The 18,342-nt window shown below is 35.7% G+C and overlaps 1 protein-coding gene across 1 annotated transcript in view; it reads right to left on the reverse strand.

Moving 5' to 3' along the window:
- The window catches only part of KIF14 (kinesin family member 14), a 52,878-nt gene that overhangs the window by 13,061 nt on the left and 21,475 nt on the right, over positions 1–18,342 (reverse strand). The window contains exons 15-23 of the mRNA XM_059146478.1: positions 17,358–17,460; positions 16,264–16,424; positions 14,059–14,206; positions 13,404–13,556; positions 11,640–11,766; positions 8,691–8,784; positions 7,988–8,120; positions 6,426–6,526; positions 921–1,015 (exon numbers count right to left, since the gene is read on the reverse strand). Coding sequence (XP_059002461.1) covers positions 921–1,015; positions 6,426–6,526; positions 7,988–8,120; positions 8,691–8,784; positions 11,640–11,766; positions 13,404–13,556; positions 14,059–14,206; positions 16,264–16,424; positions 17,358–17,460 — 1,115 coding nt within the window. The remainder of the gene's footprint in view (positions 1–920; positions 1,016–6,425; positions 6,527–7,987; positions 8,121–8,690; positions 8,785–11,639; positions 11,767–13,403; positions 13,557–14,058; positions 14,207–16,263; positions 16,425–17,357; positions 17,461–18,342) is intronic.

The following is an 18,342-nucleotide window of genomic DNA, read 5'->3' on the forward strand; positions in this document are numbered from 1 at the left end:
TTAAGAGTCTAGGAGAGGGGAACATAGCTGGCTTAGTCATTAGGGCATGTGACTCTTGATCTTGGGGTCATGAGTTCGAGCCCCATGTTTGGGGTATTAAAAAACAAAACAAAATAAAAAGCATTTTTAAAAAAGAGAGTAGGCCTAAGATAAGAATTTGATTTGGGAAGAGAAAAAAGAAAAGCTACAAAATGCAAAGCTCTACCACTTTTTACCATTATTACCAGGATAATAGTGATTATATTCTAGTCATCATGAATAGTTAACAATATATTCTTTGTTCAGTAAGATGATGATGTTAATGCATTCTAAAATCCAACATCAACACTTTACAAAGCATTGCAAAACTCTGGTTTAAAAATACGGCACTTAAGGTGAGAAGTTAGGACACTTGCTCAACTTCCCAGAGCTGCACACTGCACTGTGCCTAGCCCCGTGGCTGCCTGGGCAGGTCCATACTAAAGGCACACATGGTTTGTTTGCCTCTTTGAAAACTGCAAATGAGCAAAGAGCTCTTCATTTTCTTTAATTTTTAAATATGGCCCTTAAAAAGACAGCTTTAATTTACCTGGAAAAATTACTTTTTTTATTTTAAGATTTTATTTATTTATCTGTCAGAGAGACTGCACAAACAGGTAAAGTAATAGGCAGAGGCAGAGAGAGAAGCAGGCTCCCTGTTGAGCAAGGTGCCCGACGTGGGACTCGATCCCAGGACCCTGGGATCATGACCTGAGCTGAAGGCAGCTGCCTAATCAACTGAGCCACCCAGGCATCCTGAAAATTACTTTTGTAAAACATCTTACTCTCAAATAATACTGAATAAACAAGTTGATACACAGATATATAACATTTTATTGTGCTGGTAAACAATAAGCCTTGATACTTTTCTCAGTATACAAGAAAATGTGATGAAAAAATACCTGATGAATGGGAAGAATGCAAATCCTGAATTGGGTGGGCTTGTATGTCATGTAAACAACCAGAAATTCTTCTATTCTTCATCAAGCTCCTGCTCCTAAAAAAAGATAAACCATAAGATCAGTGGTTATATACTACATGGAATAACAATATTAAGAATATTCTTGGAGCACCTGGCTCAATCAGTTAAGTGCCTGCCTTCAGCTCAGGTCATGATCCCAGGGTCCTAGGATGGAGCCCCAAGCAGGGCTCCTTGCTCAGTGAAGAGTCTGTTTCTTCTTCTCCTTCTGCCCCTCTCCCAACTCACGTGTATGCTCTCTCCCTTTCTCTCAAATAAATAAATAAATAAATCTTTAAAAAAATATTCTTGGGGCACCTGGGTGGCTCAGTCGGTTAAGCTTCTGCCTTCAGCTCAGGTCATCATCCCAGGGTCCTGGATTCGAGTCCCGCAATGCATTCCCTGCTCAGCAGGGAGCCTGCTTCTCTTTCTCCCTTTGCCCTGCCCCCTGACTTGTGCTCTCTCTCTCTCCTGCTCTCTCTTAAATTAATAAATAAAATCTCAAACAAAATATTCTTAATTCTCTAAAGAAAATGGGTATGCAGGTGTGTGTTTTCTGTGGAAACATTTTCATCAATAAATAGTTAAATTCATTTGGTTTATGAAGCAAGAACTTTACTATTTATAGGTATCATTCTAAGCATATAATTAAGTAAATGGAACACATATTTATAGAGTAACAGGTTCTAAATACTGTGTTTAAACACAGGAAACATGGTTTTTGGGCTCATGAACTTAAGGTCCATAGGAAAAGAGAGAAATTAGGCAAATAATTACAGTACAGTGATATGCCATGAAAGCAGAGCATGCTCTGCTGGAGAAGAACTTGACCTGGCCCAAGGAGTCAGTGGGGAGGGGGGAGGGGCTCCTGGGACCATGACCTTGAAGGACACATAGGAGTTAGCCCAACAGGGAGGCAGGCTTGGGAAGGAGGGAACGAACAGTGGTTCAGACACAGGCACCAGGATGTGGGAAGCCCCAGTGATCAAAGAATGCACCTTGCATGGTGCATTCAAGGACAGAGTGAGATTCTGAAGGACTGCAGTAGGACAGTGGAGAGGAGCAAGGGAGACGCTAGGGGGTGCGAAGATGCCAGCCTGAGGCTGACCGTAATGCCAATCAAGGAAGCTTGGATTTTATGCTGAGATTAGCGAGGATTCTAAACAAGGAGAAGATCTACATAAAAAAACATTCGAGTAAGCACTTGCTACACAGTGTGAAAAGCAGAATGCCTGTGAAGTGCAGCAGTAACACAAACGGAGGGAATGACTCTATCTTCACTCTCTCTTTCCGCTGCCTCTTTCCCCTCAGCCTATAAAACCACTCTGATCTCTGCCTGGAGTATGACTGGCTGTCTGGCTGTTACTCATTTTTCTTAACTGCTACTGGAAAAAGCAGCCTACTTCCACATTGCCATTCATCTGCCCATTTTTTAAACCACATTGTCAACTCCAGCCCTCGTTGTATCAGTGAATCCTCGAGCTGTGACCTGGATCTAAATCTAGGGGATCCTTTGAAGTCTTTTTCCTAACAGAACTCTCTACCACTGCCGGCCAGAGAAAAATACTGTTTGTTGAAAAGATCATTAAACAAAAACATATTCCATCTGGAGTCATCTAAATGTTTCAAATATATTTTTCCCCATGAATTCCTACAAGAAAAACACAGAAATACAACTCATAACAGGGAAAGGAAATATCAAACCTCAATATGACTGATAATAGGAATAAGAAATACCTCAAAGGTAACAGTTTTTGGTATTTAGGGATAAAAGGGAAGGGTACATTACAGTAAGTCTAAACCAGGGAAATTTATTCTTCTAACACTATCATAGTTAAACAATGTTTAAACTCAAACAAAATGCCTGTCACATTCCCTTCAAAGAATTTTTACTTAACCTCAGGAGAAGTTTTACTTTTGACTGTCCACAGAACAAATCACAATTTATGGGCATCCAAACCAGTCTATTTCATTGCAGAGCGGCTATGGCATTTCGCTGCCAGGTAACGGTTCCATAATTAAGAATCTGTCAGTGTTTCCATTACCCGCAGGCATTCTCAGAGTTTGCAATTCTGTCATAAACATTCTTACAAGGCTGAAACTTCATATACAAGGTCTCTGACCAAGAGCAATTCATTTTTTAAGAAAAATATGATAGTTTTAAATATTAGAAGTTCTCAAGAAAACATCTCTACCACATGAAAACGCCTAATTTCAAAATATCAAAAGAAGTTTTAATTTCCTGGTAATAATTTAAACTTTTGTTGCTTCCCTAGTTATTAACCTAGGGGTTAGCAGACAATAAGATGTAGATCACCAACTTTCAATAAGCTAAAATTTTATGTTCTTTATACATTTTTAATTAATTAAAAAAATTCAAGTATAATTAACATGTAGTGTGTTATATTAGTTTCAAGTGTACAATATAGTTAAATACAGTGATTCAACAATTCTATATATTCCTCAGTGGTCATCACAATAAATGTACCCTTAATTCTCTTCACCTTTTTCACTCATCTCGTTGCTCACTAATGTTCATTAATTATACTGTGATCCATAATTCTAAGTACACCAATGTGTATCTGTTTATAATAAAATACAGTAAGAAACCAATATTATAAAATCTAAATTCATCTCTGATGAATTTGTAGTTCTGGTCTGAATTTGGGGGAGGCTTATGTTACTTTAGGTTACCTTACATACCCTAAGGCCTTCTGCCCAATTTGCTCCATAGGCCATCTTTAGCTCATTTTGGAGAACCCAACACTGTTCTAAAATCCTCAAGATAAATCACCTGAAGATACCACTTAAAGATATCACTGGTATTAAATCAGAAATAAGATCATCGGGGCGCCTGGGTGGCTCAGTGGGTTAAAGCCTCTGCCTTCAGCTTGGGCCATGGTCCCAGGGTCCTGGATAGAGCCCTGCATCTGGCTCTCTGCTCAGCGGGTAGCCTGTTTCCTCTCTCTCTCTGCCTGCCTCTCTGCCTACTTGTGATCTCTCTCTCTGTCAAATAAATAAAATCTTAAAAAAAAAAAAAAATATCATCTCTGTATTCCAAGATTTAATCTTATTTAGCACATATAAACATCCAATATTAAGAACTGCCATTTATTCAACACCTATCCACTGTGGTGAAAGTTCTACATACTTTATCTCGAATCCTTACAACTACTTCACGACATCATCATCAGTCCCACGGTGGTCATTGCAGAAGTAGCGGAAGAAACAATTGTTTTTATATATGACCTCACTTAAACTTAGCAATAGGTGCTGTAGAAATGCATTACTGTCTCCATCTTAGAGATGAGGAAACTGAAGGCTAAAGATGTAATGTCACTTGCCCCTGGGTACACTCGGCATAAATCACTCTATTACACACCTGAAACTAATATGATACTGTATGCTAACTATACTGGAATTGAAATTAAAAACTTAATGAAAAAAGTTAGAACCCAGGACACTGACATGAGCCTGTGACTTTTTCATTATAGTACATTATAAGGGATACAGATATATATCCTGTGCTCAAGAAACTCAGAATCTGTTTAAAGGACGTGCTTTGATTTCTTTCAGCTTGAAATACACAGCTGGTATGTATGTAACACATAAGATAAGATGTATCAATTCTTGTTTCTTGGCTATTTCCAACTGTAGCTTAGCAGTTACCATATAGCAAATAGAAGAGAAGTAACAGGAGGAAGAAATCTTTCTAAAGTAGTTCCATCTCTTTGAAATTTTTAAAATGAGTTTAAAATAATCATAGTCAAAAACAAGAAAGGCCTGAAAAGGTCTGGAAACCCAAATGGATTCTGAGCTGCAGCTGAAGGTGATGAAGTGGGCGGGGTGGGGGAAAAAAGAAATTAACCAGAAAGATTCTGCTCTTTCATATGCAACAGAGCGGCAATGTGGCACAGTGGTCAAGAAAAATCAGGATCTTCAGAGTCACTCAAACATGGATTTGAGGGCCGGCTCTTCCTTTATCAGCTCTGTGAGTTTGGACAACTTATAACCTCTTTAAATCTTCAGCCTCTTCATCTGTAAAAGGTGGGTAATGACAGCACTGATCTCATAGTTTTGTGTAAGAACCACCTGAGATAATACTCAGCAAGCACTAAGTAAATGTTCTTGACAATGATGATGCTTCTGTTGGATGGAGAATGCCATGGACTCTAACATCCTGAAAATTCTTAAATCCTTCCTTCCGTGTTTTAGATCTGAATGTATACACTTGGATGCTCCCTGGGAATCTCAAACTCATTGTGTTCAAAAATAAGTTAATCTGGGATGCCTGGGTGGCTGAGTTGGTTAAGCGGCTGCCTTCGGCTCAGGTCATGATCCCAGCATCCTGGGATCCAGTCCCGCATCAGGCTTCCTGCTCAGCAGGGAGCCTGCTTCTCCCTCTGCCTCTGCCTGCCACTCTGTCTGCCTGTGCTCACTCACTCTGACAAATAAATAAATAAAATCTTAAAAAAAAAAATAAGTTAATCTGACCCTCCATGTCTGGGAACACCACCTTCCTTTAGCCAGTTACCCCTGTGAGACTAGGATTCATCCTTGAGCCCTTTATCACCCTCAACCCCACAGCTAGCCAAATCCTTATTCAATCTTCCTCTTGAATATGCATAAAACCATACTTTCCTCTCCAGTTCTTCTGCCTGACCTGATTCTGGGTCTTTATCAACTGTTCTTCTAGTCTCTTCAATTCTTGTTCTTTGGGGACAAGACAGTATTTTTTTATTCATCTTTGTATCCTCAAGACATAGCAGACAGTAGTCTTGTTTAAAAACCAAATGAAGAAGTATTTGTTTAAAAAGAAGTCTTTGTTTAAAAACCAAACTAAGCAGCTAAATTGGTTCCAAGACCACGACCATTCTATTATACCATTTTGCTCCTCTGTAATCTAAGCATCTGAGGTCTAAACAGAACTAGTTTTTCCTTGAAAAACATCTATTCACTGTGGAAGTCTTTTATGGTTTTAGTTAATAAGCAGAATTTGTCACACATATAAGTTCTCTATCACCATATTTATTCTTCTGTGGTGCTCATACTAACTTGACAGCATTTAAAGTTCTATAACTTACAATAAAATATCATAGAACATGCCAAGTTCTTGAAGAAGGGTAATTTAAAAGTAATAAACACTATTCGTTTTTTATAGGAAATTAGATTTATTCTATTCTCAGTCACTCTTAAGACTTACCTGGTGAGATGCTGACCATTTTTTTCCCATTCTTAGTGACCGATAAACAATTTAATGCCCCAAGTGCTGTAATTTGATCACTAACATACTATATCTCTTATATTACTCAGTCTCTCACAGACATATCCATTATGACAATAGATAGTTCCTTTAAAATAAGGAAATGTCTTTCTTTCTTTCTTTCTATCTATAAATATATACCCAGAACAACAACAATAACAAAAAACAGTAACAAAATGTCTTTACCTCCTTCTAGAAAAGGAAGAAACCGGTGCATTTGTAATGTCAGGTTCCCATTCATCTTCAGGATCACAAAAGACATCATCACTCTTGTTATTATTATTACTCTAAGAAAAATAAAATATATGGTTTCTATTAGTTTACGTTAAAAAATATTTAGCAACTAGGACATCTGGGTGGCTCATGGGGTTAAGCATCTGCCTTCAGCTCAGGTCATGATCCCAGGATCCTGGGATCAAGCCTTACATTGGGCTCCCCACTCAGCGGAGAGTCTGCTTCTCCCTTTCCCTCTCTGTCCCTTCACCTGCTCATGTTCTCTCTCTCTAATACATAAATAAAATCCTTTAAAACATGTTCAGCAACTAAAAGAAAACAAAAATTTAAATTTGTTATATTTTAAATTAAAAATTACAAAATTACAGGTTATCTGACAGAAGTCTAAAAATAACACATTCCTGGGGCCCCTGGGTGGCTCAGACAGTTAAGCATCCAACTCTTCATTTCAGCTCAGGTAATGATCTCAGTGGCCTGGGACTGAGCGCCACACTGGGCTCTGTGTTCAGCAGGAAGTCTGCTTGAGGATTCTTTCACTCCCTCTCCCTGCGTCCCTCTCCCACTCCCACTCTGTCAAATAAATGAAGTCTTAAAAATATCACATTCTTAACAAAACAAAAAATCAAGCACATGATGCTAGAAATTATATTGAAAGAGTGCTATCACAGAAAAAGCACAGAAATCATTAAATGATTCAAAAACATAAACTTGGGAGTTAGAAGACAGTAAAAACAAAAAAGATAAATCCTCAGTAGAAAAATAAAAGAATACTCTGACAACATTAAGATTCAATCACTCCTTGGTTGACTATATGAATCATGATAATAACCTGAATTTTAAGTATTTAGAGTAATACTAATTAAAGTTCAAGCAAAATACTATACATATAGAACTTGATTCAAAAATAGTATAGTTATATAGAAAAATAGTCAAAGAATATTTCAACAGTTGAAAGTAGGATCTAGGATAGTAACGGAGGTAACTCATCTACCATATTTTAATGTATATGACAAGGCAAGAATGATCAAATGACTTCAGTACAGTGCTTTTGTAAGATATTAAAAACCAATATGTGCTGGGATATTTTTAGTCCTATTAAAATAGAAAACAACTGATAATACCAAAAAGCACAGCAATGGGAAAATATAATTATGTAAAAATATACATTATAGGCATTAAAGATAATGACAAATGATGCAAAGTGCTTTATGTCTATCAAATTTTTTCTTCTCTTAAGCTTAAATGCAAAATTTTGAAAACACACAAGTGTAACTGTGGACAGATTCAGCACTAAATTTCTCTATTACAGGTATACCTATATTAAAATGAATTATATAAAACCCCATCTATTATAGGCAAAAGTAAAGTAAACATACATAATTGTTACTATTGATTGGTTTGGGTAATGTAAATTGCCTTTTCCTTTATTTGCCAAAGTTTCTTTACTAAGAACACATCACTTGTATATTTTTTTATTTCAAAAATTTTACAAAGGTTTTAATAATATTCCAAACCTCATAAAGTTCTTTCATTGCTGCAAGCTTAGATTCAAACTTTTCCAGACTCCAGAAAGTTGAGATCCCTAGTTGTAGGTTACGAACCCGAACATAAGTGTCAGAATTACTTCCTTTATCTGATACATCATGTCTGAAAGAAAGATCAAAGAAAAATGCTTATCCTAAAACATACATACCCATTTATAAGAGTTTTCTGAATTAAAACAACTTCCATAAAAATTCAGTCCACTGATAAATCTTCCATTGTTAAGCATTTTTATTATAGTAAAAAAATCATGACTAATATATACTATATAAAAATAACTTATTATATAGGAATTTTAAAAATCATATTCTAATTAGGTATATTTCTTTCCAAACATGTAATATTAGTAAGTTTGTAACTCAAAAGAAAATCAGTAAAGTCCTAAAACACCTAAAATTATTGTTTATAAAATATACTTATATTAACAAATAAGTATTTTATAAACATACTTAGTGTATTTAGTATGGTATGCTAATTATTGAAAGTCTTTTACTCCCGAGTGAGCTCTGAAAGGGGAGTCCAAATGTGTCACTGGGAATTCTGATACTGATCTCTCCTAGAAAGATCATATAGATACTATGTCTTTGCAGAAACTAAATTTAGAAAGCAATCCTATGAAGGTCAGTTAGTTTAAAACAAAGAACTACTTTATAATTAGGCTAAGAAATTGCTCACCTGCTAAAAACATAACATTTTTTAAATTTGTGGCTGATGGCATTGGCTTCCTGAATCATCATTGAGAGTTTCATGGAGCTCCAATTTGTCTGAACTAGTAGAAAACACACAGAGATGATCAAAAAACACATATGAGCCCTGACTTATATCACTAGGCAGAACTCCTGAAAAAAAAATTGATTTTAAATAAATAGTTTTAACTATTACAGAAAGTAAGGGCAATGTTTGAGTAACTTTTCCTCAAGCCTGAACTAAAGTATTCTTCATAGCAAATGATGTCTTTCACCTCTGGAGACACAGAAAAAAACTGAAAGTGATATAGAAAGTTGATACAGAAAAGATTTCATAAGAGAGGAAATGCCAAAGACAATGCTTTGTCTTCTAATATCTTTAAAGATTTTTTTCCTGATTTATTAATTTTGTTTTAAAGGAGTCATCCATCATCCAACCCAATGTGTACATTAAGATACTGGTTCTCAATTTTTTTTTTTAAAAGATTATTTATTTATTTATTTCACAAAGAGTGAGATCACAAGCAGGCAGAGAGAGAGAGATAGGGAAGCAGACTCCCTGCTGAGCAGATAGCCTAATGCGGGGCTTGATCCCAGAACCCTAAGATCATGACCTGAGCCAAAGGCAGAGGCTTAACCCACTGAGCCACCCAAGAACCCCTCTGATTTTTTTTTTTGAATTTATAATTTGTTTAAAGTATTGGGTAAAGCATACTACAGCCTTACTTATATAAAACCACAATCTTTCTTTATTTTGCCTGAAAATTTAAACATATATTTCAGGATATCAGAACAAAAAAGGGAAATAGTGTAGGCCACAATTCCATTTTCCTAATTTAAAATTAAGATCTTATCATATTTTCTTTATCACCCAAACTTATCACCAATCTTCCATTAGAACACTTTTTTGAAAGGATAAAATTCATTATATGCATGGTAAAAAAGCCAGATATTCATTGCAAGTTCTTATTTTTAGGCTCTAAGAAGAATAAAAAGATGTATTAGTCAATGTACTTATTTACTTCTCCCAACAGATATAACAAGCATTAATAGCTTCAAATGTATTTCAAAATAGAAGCTATAGAAAATATACAACACAACTACCAGGTAATTCTTGCTAAAAAATTGAATCTGAATCTGATAGGCCTGAAGAAATAGCCACCATTGTGTAGGGAATATAGGGGCAGAGGAACCTGTTAAGCAACACCATAGAGATACAAGAGCAAGATCCAGAATGTAGGACACTATAGGACAAATAAACTGATTTTTTCAAAAAGCAAATTACAAGGAGAAAGAGACAAGAAAAGCAAATTTATGGGTTAAGAGACTTAAAAAGGGGCACCTGGGTGGCTCAGTGCATTAAGCATCCCACTCTCGGTTTTGGCTCAGGCCATGATCTCATGGGTCATGGATCTGTCGCTTTGGGCTCTGCACTCAGCAGGGAGTCTGCTTGGGCATTCTGTCCCTCTGTCCCTCCCACTACTCACATGTGCTCTTGCTCTCTCTTTAAAATAAATAAATAAATAAATAAATCTATCTTTTTTTAAATGGGGGTGCCTCGCTGGCTCAGCAGGTAGAGCATGTGACTCTTGATCTCAGGGTTGTAAGTTTAAGCCCCACTTTGGACGTGGAGACTACTTAATAAAAATGAAAAATAAATGTAAATAAAAGAGACCTGGGGCACGAGGGTGACTTAGGCGGTTAAGAATGTCTGACTCTTGATTTTGGCTCGGGTTGTGATCTCAGAGGCCTGAGATTGAGCCATGAGTCAAGCTCTGGTTTAGCTCAGAGTCTGCTTGAGATTCTCTCTCTCCCTCTGCTCCATCCCCCACACCAGCTCACGCATTCTCCCTCTCTAAAAAAAAAAATAAATAAATCTTAAAAAATAATAAAAATAGAATAAGACTTATAAGGCATATCTACCAAACACAATGTGTGAGGATCATGTTTGTATCTTGATTCAAACCAACAAGATATTAAAAAAAAATTATGACACAATCCAGGAAATTTGAATGTAGACTAGAAATCTAATGAGTAGAAGAAATTATTATTAATATTTTTAGGTTTGCTAACAATATCATGGTTATGCTTAAAGAGTGACAAAGAAAGAGAGAAGAAAGTTCTTATCTAATGCAGAGATATATAGTGAAGTATTTACAAATCAAATGGAATGATGTCTTGGAGTTGCTTCACAACAGTCCAGGGAGGCAGGCGGGCTAAGTACAACCAGAACAAGACCAAACATGTGTTAGAAATTGCTGAAGTTGGATGATAAATGTATGAGTCTGTTGTAGCAATCTCTCTACTTTTATAAATTGTTCAAAATTTTCCATAATGAGAAAAAGTCATTGAAAACATGCCATGTTCCATTACAGCAATGTAGAAGTATACACAAAAAATAAGATTCAAGTGAAAAAGAAGAGGAAGTACCCAATGCCCAGTCTAGATGTAAGACCTAAAAAATTAGAATAAGAGACTGCATTTTTAGGGGCACCTGGGTGGCTCAGTCATTAAGCATCTGCCTTTGGCTCAGGTTATGATCCCTGGGTCTTGAGATCGAGCCCCACATCGGGCTCTCTGCTCAGCGGAAAGCCTGCTTCTCCCTCTCCCTCTGCTTATGTTCCCTCTCTCACTGTCTCTCTCTGTCAAATAAATAAAATCTTAAAAAAAATATTTTTTTTAAAAAAGAGATTGCACTTTTAAAAACACGTTACACATTAAAATATCACTTGAAATTTTATTTACTATTTGCTTATGTAACTAAATATTCTAAAAACTAAAAATTCTGCAAATTTATTTAGATCCAAAAAAGCAACATCCAAAATAAATCATTTTTAATATACAAAGACAACCAACTCTAACATTTTAGCAATTACATCATATGAAATAACACACGTAAAACTTTAGAAAATGCCCACTAAAATCATTATATACTCACTTAAAAAAGTTTTATCTCTATTACTTTGATTTTGCTGCAGTATTTGTACTTCTTTAGCAATTTTTTGCTTCTCAGTTTCTAAAGCTTCCAGAATTCTTGCATGGCGGATGCTATGATCTTCTAAAGCCTAATTGATAGTCATTCACATAGACCCATACATGAAAATACACAAAGAGAGAAATTATAATTGATAACATAACACAGCATAATTGAATTTCATTTTACAGTATGTTTTATTAAGTATATATGTTTTATAGGTTTTATTAAGCATAAAAGGCCTTTAAAAAGTGATTTATAAAATATCTGTATAAAATTTGACTCCATAACAAAATCATTAGAATTTTTTATGACATAAATTAATCTTATTCTTCCCATTGATAGGAAGTAAAAAAACCTTTTGGGGAAAAAAAAAAAGAAAAAACTGCTCAGAAGAGCCCACATTCAAGAACATTTGATGACCAAATAAAGTTAAATTTAAAAGATACCACAAAAACCTTATTTGCCACAAATACTTTATAACAGCCCATTAATAATTACTGTTTTCAAGATTTAAACAGTTGTTTGTTTGTTTTTTTTTTCTAAAATTCTCAGGTGGTTCACTAGCTACTTTGTGTCCTAGAATTGACTAGTCACACGTTATCACTGTATTATAGTACCAGAACTTTTGGGTTACTAGAGGTGTTTTCTTCTACCAACACTCTCATTATATAACTTGGAAAAAAAGAAAAAGAAAATTGCTCCTTCAAGGACAAATTTTGAGGTTAAGATGTAAGGAATCAAAGCAGAGATGGAAAACCATGCTGCTCAAACTTTAGTATTTGTCAAAATTCCACGTAAAACTTGTTAGAATAGATCTGGGCCTCACCTCTAGAGTTTCTAATTTTAGGAGTTCTGGGGTCTACGACACATTTCTAACAGTAATGCTGATGTTGCTGGACTAAAGACCGTATTTTAACAACCACTAACATAAGGAGAAAGAATACTCCAAATGGTTGATAAAAAGGGTACTCAAGATATTAAAATACTGACAGTCTGGTTTTATACCGCAGTCCTCAGAACTTGATTAATATGAGTCAGCCCTGAAGATGTCTCTGCCCTCACTCAGATGATAAAAGCTTCAGGGCCTGAGCTCATATGACTGGGGTTATGAACGCCCTCCTGTGAGTTCTCTTAGGAGTCACTCAGGCGAGTAGACTGCTGGTCACACTTTCCATGGATGAATAATGCTTCATTCTGACATGAGGATACAATCCAGTGTAAGAGCTGTGCCTTTCTTCCTTCTACACATTGAACCCTAGCACTATTTCATTCATTTACATTATTTGGGCTGATGGATCACAGGACAATTGTGGAGGCATAAAAAGGGAAAGCTGTATGGAACCAGCTCAAAATAAGAGCTCTGTGTCTTTCAAAATGTTTGTGTGATGATGTGTGAGCAGAGCTGTGAGCATTACCAGGTTGTAAGCTTTCAGGCAAGAAGAGCCCTTTTCATTAAAAAAAAAGAAGAAGAAGCAGGGCTCTGTAGCTCAGAGATTAGAGCACTGGTCTTGTAAAAAAAAAAAAAGAAAATCAAACAAAATGATCTCAACCCCCCCACCCCCCCAAAAGAGAAAAAAAAAAAAAAGAAGAAAAAGTAGAGCCCTTTTCATCAGGAGACCCAGATTCAGCCATCTCCTCTTAGGTACCGTGAGTTCATTTAAAAAAAAAAAAAAAATTTCCAGCTGTTGCTCAGAACAGAGCCAACTACTTACAAAATGAAATTACCTGTTTTGCAGCCAAAGTCTCCATTTCTAATCGCTTTTTGTTGACATAGATTTCCTGCTCAAGTTGCTGTTTTGCCTTTTCTAATTCCTCAATTTTGTCATTAGCCTTCTGGTTATTTATTTCCTGCATTTTCTTCCTTTGAGCCTCTTCCTTCTTTAAAGAACAATAAAAAAAAGTAATGGGCAAAAACACATAATTTTTTTTCAAAAACAATATAAAAAATGTACAAGAGTCCATTTCTTTAATCAATGTATAAGAAATTGACTCATCAATAGAAAAGTTGCCCTGTAGTTTTTCTATCTCATTCAGCTTTATTAATCTAACCTAAAATAAGTATCACCAGTCAAACCTTCTAGAGCACTCTCCTCTAAAATGGGCTGTGGGAATGCAAGATGACCAAGAAACCAGAGAGAGAGCCATGGGCTCAAGTAGGTAGAAGATAGAAGCTTCTCTATTTTTCTTCTTCCAACAGCTATTTGTCTACTACTAACTTGCTTCCTGAAGTAAAATTAAAGAAGGCTGAGACTCACTTGGCTTTGACTCTCTAATCTTTGATATTCCTTCAGTTTCCTTCTAGGGATATACTCAATTTTATAGGCAATATATCACTTAGGGTACACAAGCAGAGAAAGAAAAAAACAGTTCTGCCATTTACCAGTTCTGCTTCCAATGTTTTTATTTTGCTTTCATATGTAGCTTTTTGAGAAGAAAGCTCTTGTTGAGCCATTTTTTTTGCAATTTGGATTCCTTGCATCATTTCTTCCTTTGCTCTCAATTGTGCCTCTTTTATTTCTGCTTCAAGTCTACAAAGTAGCAAAAGAGTCACAGGACACATAGTCAAGAATCCTTTATATACCATAGTAGTTATATAAAAATATGATGCCATAGTGAAAGTTGAAGTAAACATTATAGTTGACATTAGTAAACATATAGTTGACATTGTAGTAAACAATATAGTTGACATTATAGAAAACACAAAATAAAGGTTTTTTGTTTTGTTTTGTTAGGTTTTTGAGAGAGAGCGAGAGAACACACGCACGCATGCGCAGTGTGGTAGCGGCTGAGGGAGAGAGTGAGAGAAAATGTCAAGCAGACTCCGACTGAGCCAGAGCCCAACACGGGGCTCAGTCTCATAATCCTGAGGTCATAACCTGAGCTAAAATCAAGAGTTGGATACTTAACCAATTAAGCCACCCAGATGTCCCCCAAATAAGGGTATTTTATGATTAACAATAATTAGAGCAAAAATTATATTTCATATATCAATAACTTTTAATTCACATTTAGGTCACAGGTTAGGGAAAACATTGAAATAATTCTAAAAATGTTATGAGAGCTAATAAAATAGGTTGTATATTTTCAACCATCTATAATAATTTGACATTTGGTAAGTTAAAACATTAAATTAGCTTTGTCATCTTTCAATATACAAGGGAAAAGCATCAAGGAGTATAAAAAACTGAAAGCTGCTTTCTTCTCAATAAAATCAATGCTCTAGAGGCACCTGAGTGGCTCAGTCAGTTAAGCATCACTTTGGCTCAGATCATGATCCCAGGGTCCTGGAATGGAACCCCACGCCAGGCTCCCGGCTCAGTGGGGAGCCTGCTTCTCCTTCTTGCTTGTTTTCTCTCTTGCTGTCTCTGTCTCTCTCTCTCTCAAATAAATTAAAAAAATCCTTAAAAATAATAAAATCAAGGCTTTAGCAACTACATTGTATAGAAATTTTCTTTCTCAATTTCACTGAAAAAAGAATTATCAAAAGAAGGAAGGCTAACGGTAACCAGGGCCTGGCGGGTAGGATAACAAGACCAGGGATTATGGGGAGTCACAGCTGAATGGCAACAGAGTTTCAGTTTGGGAAGATAAAAAAGTTCTGGAGTTGAATACTTTGATGGTTGTACACACTGTCAATATACTTAACATCCTTGAGATGTATATTTTAAAGTGGTTAAAATAGTGAATTTTATGTTACAGATATTGTACCATAATTTTTAAAAAAAAAACACCAGAAGCAAGTTCAGAATTTTTAAAAGATAAAATAGGATTAGCCCAGTCCATACTAGTTATTCTGACTCCTCATCCCTTCATACTCTTTGGTCGTCAAGTGTGGTTGGTTCTTTCTCCGTAATACTCTCTCCGACCTAACCACGCTGTGCTTCCACTTCAACAATCTCTGACTGGCATTTGCAAGCTATACTTGCTCCACCTCTCTTCTGTTCTCCGGACTTGGGTCATGTTGAGCTCAAAAACTGTGATTTTGTCAGGTCTCTCTCTTGTCTGCCTAAAATTTTTAATGATTCTGTATCCTTTAAGATAAAATCCTAACTCTTTACATATACTTTACCAATTAATTGGTAATGATATTGCTTAAATCAGAAATCCTACAATATTGCATGAGCTAAAAATGGGGCAAAGAAAACAAAAAGTATTCACACCCCTGTTCTGCTGGCTAACTGCTAACAGCTTCTTGGGACTCCATTCCAGGGGATGTCTTCTTGTCCCTTAGAAAACTTTGCTGATTCCTGGTCGGGCCTACGAGTCACCCCTCACTCCATAAACAGTACATACTGCAGGATTCTGTCATGGCACTCTGGTACAACCGCGTGTCAGCCCCACGAGATGATAAATTCCTCCAGTATAGTAGCTAAATTTCAGTTATTCTTTGTATTCCTAGTATAGTGACAGATACATAATATCAGCTCAATTAATGTCTGCTGAATGAATGAATGTACCAAGAGAAAAGATCACATCACTAGACACTAGCACCCAAAGAATTAACTGGCGGAGACTAGCACGATATGGTTAACTCTTGTAGACCTCTCTCATATTCTTACTATTTCATATCAACAAGAATACTTACTGTGATCTCTGTGCAATGAGCAACTCATTTTTTGCAAATTCAAAGTCTTTTGGACCCTCGCTTATAAGAGTATCTCTACCGGATGGTCTTTTTCCTTTCTGGACTTCTACTGGATGATTAAATCTAAAATAATGATCTCCACCAAGAATCACCCGATCACCCTAAAGCACACAAAAAATGTACTACTTGAGGTGAGTCTGAATCAAAAACTTTCATGGGACAAATAATTAAGCTCAGAAATTCAATACAGTCTAATATCAGTAAAAATAAACATTAAAAATCATAGAAACTAACATTTATTAAATATTTTCTATATGCCAATCACTGTGTTAAACACTATATATATATACGTGATCTCATTTATATCTCACAAAAACCCAGTGAGATAAGACTATTATCTAGATTTTAGGAATGAGGAAGTTAAAGAGCACAGAGCTTGATAATAAAAATAGGCATTCACTGAGCGTACAATTTGCAGACATTGTGTTAAGAACTATAGACAGATTATTTTATTTAATCCTCCCCTCCCCCGAAAGGTAGGATATGTATGAAGTGACCAACAGTCTTGGTTTGCCTATAACAGACTCATTTTTGCCTGTTCTCCCAATGTAATTTTTTTTAAGTTTTATTTATTTATGTAATCTCTACACCCAGCATGGGGCTCAAACTCAAGACCCCAAGATCAAGAGTTACATGTTTTCCAACTGAGCCAGCCAGGTGCCCTTCTCCCAATATAATTATTACAAATGCTCTCAACAGTATCCTGACTTCAGTGATATACAATCACCCTAATTAAATAACTTTTTTCAAAAGTCACATAGCAAATAACGAGGATGCTTTTCGAGCTCTTTACTGGACACATAATGGTGCTGTCAGTGGTCAGCTCTTCAGGTACTAGTTTACAGTGATATAACTTTTGTCTTTGCATGAATGAAGGTAATTAATGAATTAATAGAAAAGAGAATTTTACAACTGTATAGTCTTTAATCTAGTTCACTACCTTATCTTACAGAGGAGAAAATTGAGACTCACATAAATTAAACAACTTGCCCAAAGTCAAACAATTTGTTAGATTTTAGCACTGGCTAACTTACATGATGTAATACTGTGGATTCCAAAATGTGTTTTCCATTTATATATGTCTTTGCTTCTCCAACTGGGATGATACTCACTATTCCATCAAAATTTTTTATAGTACTGTTAAGATAAGAAGTACATTGTTATAATTACAGCATAAATGAAAAAGAAAAAGGCAATACAAAATAATCCTGCTGGGATTATTCCCTTGCTGTTAAGATTCATATCAATTTGTGACAAAAATAACTTAAAATTCTTTTATTTTCGTCCAACTACATTTTGAAGTTTTGGCAAAAAAAGCCTGAGCAATTCCATCCTATCAGTGGTGGGAAGGATTTTCATTGTATGTAATTTAACTATAACTACTTAAAAAAAAAAACAAAAAAAAAAACCAACCTTCTCCTCAAAAATAAAGTAAAATGAAATGAATTCAAGGAAAAAACATTAGAATATTGACAATGGTTACCTATGAATGAAACACTTTTAAGTGTTTTATTTTTTAATTTCTGGTTTTATGTATGAGTTTTAAAGATGAAGAGAAAAACAAACATTTTCCTCTCATGAAAAGTAGGGTTATACAGAAGAAGGAAAAGCATGGAGATTAAAAACACACTCCTTAGTCGTCTAATTAGCTAGACCCTGATACTATGAAAATCAGCTATAAATGCTACATATTCCTTAAAGTCTTTTTATTTCAAGAATAGGAAAGACACTCCAAAGTCCAATTCATCTTTAGATTAACTTAACAGAGAGAGAAAAAGCTACAGAAAAAGCTGAGTTCCAACCCAAAACCTCTAGCTGTTGATTAGGCTCCAAGATCTATAATTAAAGAGTAACGGTTCAGTTGTAGCACCTAGAGAAAACAATCTGGAAAGAATAGCTCACCCCTTGCCAGTATGTCCCTCCCACCAGTGTTTTAACCAGGTAAAGGTTTCAACAGGATCTACTTGTTCCGATTCCTTCTCTCTCCTAGCTCTATCAAAACTCCTTGGCCTGGCATTC

The sequence above is a fragment of the Mustela lutreola genome, chromosome 14, assembly GCF_030435805.1.
Source record: "Mustela lutreola isolate mMusLut2 chromosome 14, mMusLut2.pri, whole genome shotgun sequence".
In the NCBI taxonomy this organism is placed as follows: Eukaryota; Metazoa; Chordata; class Mammalia; order Carnivora; family Mustelidae; genus Mustela; species Mustela lutreola.